The sequence below is a fragment of the Hibiscus syriacus genome, unplaced genomic scaffold (assembly GCF_006381635.1).
Source record: "Hibiscus syriacus cultivar Baekdansim isolate YM2019G1 unplaced genomic scaffold, ASM638163v2 tig00018629_pilon, whole genome shotgun sequence".
Classification (NCBI taxonomy): Eukaryota; Viridiplantae; Streptophyta; class Magnoliopsida; order Malvales; family Malvaceae; genus Hibiscus; species Hibiscus syriacus.
The window spans coordinates 2,869-5,583 of NW_024062443.1; the positions used below are offsets into that span (position 1 = coordinate 2,869).

A 2,715-nucleotide genomic window follows, 5' to 3' on the forward strand; every position below is an offset into this window, starting at 1 on the left:
TGCATTAGAAATGATGTTTTTGCTCTCACTATTTAGCTTATAAGTAGTGGGCAATTTCACTCTTGAGAGATCATCCTTAAGCAAATGTTTGCTTTAGAAACACTCTCTTTGAGTTTCAAAAACATATTATGAGTGTTGTTTTATTGAGTTAAGAGTAGTACCACCAAAGTCCACTTCATCTTTCGGGCGTACGAATTTTGGAGAGTCGTGCTAACCTCGAGAGGCCATTCGTTCATTGTAGCGATTACATACATCATGACGAATTCGCTTCTAAGACAGTGGTTAATATCACGACACGCTTATGTTCCTATTTGATTATTTTATTTAATATTTTCCGATTAGTGCTAATGTCTTATTTACAACAGTATATTTTCCAACATTCTTTCTCTGGATATCTCTTCCTGAACCAAACAACACTTATTGTCCTTAACTCACTCTCTTCTTAAAATCATCGACTGTTATTCTCTACCTAAATCAGAAGAGGTAATAAATAAACAAATTTAGAGCCTAAGATGTAATAGTTTGATATTAAACAGACCTCTCATTCTCTTAAAAAAAAGCATCATATATTAAAGTAGAATCTGCTCCAGCCACACTTGGGTATAGCATGGGTTATTATTTGAGTTTTTTTTTTAAACAGCGGCCCGTTACTAGAATAGTGGTCTTATATAACGATAACGGTATCATCTGAAACTGTTATTGCACGATCGCGGTATTCGTAATTAGTACAACAACATCTATTATGTCTGCAATCGCGATAAAAACAACAAAAAACGTGGCCACAACCGTGATTGAAATCCTTGAACTGGAGAATCTCTATCACAGAAGCTGCAATCAAAGTTTGTGTTAATTTGTGGGAATTATTCAGTAAAATGATGCATTCACATTATTTCTACTTCGAGGGTTTCCTAGATCTTCGTTTATCGACTTTTTGAAACTAAGTGGAGAAATGAACGAATTTATGTAGATGTTTTTATTTTGATGGAAGACGTGGTGGGTTGTTAAGAGATTCGGGAGAAAATTGGATCGTGGGATTTGTCGAAGCCATCGGAGCTTCCTCCCCACTAGATGCGAAACAAGGAGCCATTTTTGAAGGACTCTCGACTATATGGAGACTTGAATTTCTATAAGGTTATTGTGGAAACGGATTGTAGGACTGCATTATCTATACTTGAATATTCTCCGGGTTCGAGCGGATTTTCGTCAGTGACAACACATCCTTAAGTTTACTAGATGCAGTAGGCATTTAATTTTTAGCTATGCACCGCGTGAATTTAACGGGGTGGCGGATGGTTTGGCTGCACTGGCTCGGTCGCGTTTCTCGAGCAACCGTCTGTTTCATGAACCACCGGTAGAAGTTACTGAAGCTTAAGTTAGAAATAAAACTAAATTTACCCTTCCATTTGGTAGGTATAATAGGTTTATATATTGACAGAGATACTTTAACCATTCTCCTAGTAGATAAATTACCACCTTTTACCTAATGTGGAGTATATTTTCACTTAATTCGAGATTAAGTAGTACTACTACTTTTTATTTTAATTTTATTTCCAGTACATGCATTGCGATGCAAGCTTTTTTTCTTACTTCGGAACAGGAAACATAGCTAGATCGTGTGCCGCCATGAAGTGGCACACTTCGGTGTCCCCGGCCTTGACTCCGAGAAGACGGAAAGCGACATGGCCGGGCCGCCATGTCGATGTATCCATGTGACACAGAAACGCCGAGTCGATCATCTCACCGTTCTCACCTCTCAAGTGAACCTTGAACACTTTGCTCTCTGCTCCCAGTTGGAAGTGGCAGTAGTACACTGGATACGGATACGGCTCGCTGTGGCACGGCACGATATCCCCGGTCGACATCTCCGCGAACTCGAGTATGGTGTAGTTTTGGACTAGTGGAGTCGATGGGTTCGAAAGCAGAGACGATCTTAGAATTTCGACTTTCGAGTCTGATCCCAAGATGCCTCGTGCAAAATCAGCTAGTGATTCTACATTGGTCGCACACCCTCGGACCTCTCCTTCTTTCGGTTCCTTCTCGCAAACCTCGAGTGTTTGCCTCATCCCCAAGGCTTGCTTTGAGTCCGGTGAGAAGGAGAAGAACCGGAGAAGCTCCGGGATCGCCTCCGACGAGAAGGGATGTGTTGTTTTTCTTTAGGGAAGAACTGAAACGAAGTTGGATCCTTTATGTAGGGGAAGTAGATTGGCATTGTTTTCCCAACAACAAGATCTTTGATGAGGGCGAACACTTGGACTGCAGGATCATTCGGATCATCCATGCTCACGGCCCAGCCGCCGCCGGATGATGAACCGCGTCCGTTTTTTTCTCCACCGCTATGGTTATCGTCGGAATCCATGCTGTGAAGTCGTAGAACATCGGCCCCATTCGAAGTTACACGGGGAGCAAGCTGTCAAAAAGTTGAATCATGGTAACAAAAAATAAAATTTGTAAAAAAATATTTAAATTATACGATAATTTAAAAGTTTTGACCCAAAATACTCTATCTTACCGAGACAAAAGTAGGAGGAGGAAGCTGCAAGAAACAAATTCATTGCCCATTCTTTCTTCAACATTGAACGCATTTCACCTTTGTTTTCCGCTTATAAGGATGAACGGAGCTGTTTTGGATGGACCTAATAATAATAACAAAAAAGCTTAATGTTAAAATTAGCTCCACTATGGTTATTTTAATTTTTTCAATATTTTAAGGGTAAA

General features: G+C 40.2%; 1 protein-coding gene across 1 annotated transcript; it reads right to left on the reverse strand.

Moving 5' to 3' along the window:
• Window positions 1-1,583: 1,583 nt before the first annotated feature.
• LOC120209321 (BURP domain-containing protein 5-like) lies at window positions 1,584-2,063 on the reverse strand. The gene has a single exon (XM_039208365.1). It carries the CDS (start codon window positions 2,061-2,063, stop codon window positions 1,584-1,586), a length of 480 nt encoding a protein of 159 aa, XP_039064296.1.
• Between the last annotated feature and the right edge of the window lie 652 nt (window positions 2,064-2,715).

Coding starts and splice junctions, on each gene's coding strand:
- LOC120209321 (XM_039208365.1), bottom strand. CDS start 2,063: ATGAGGCAAACACTCGAGGTTTGCGAGAAGGAACCGAAAGAAGGAGAG.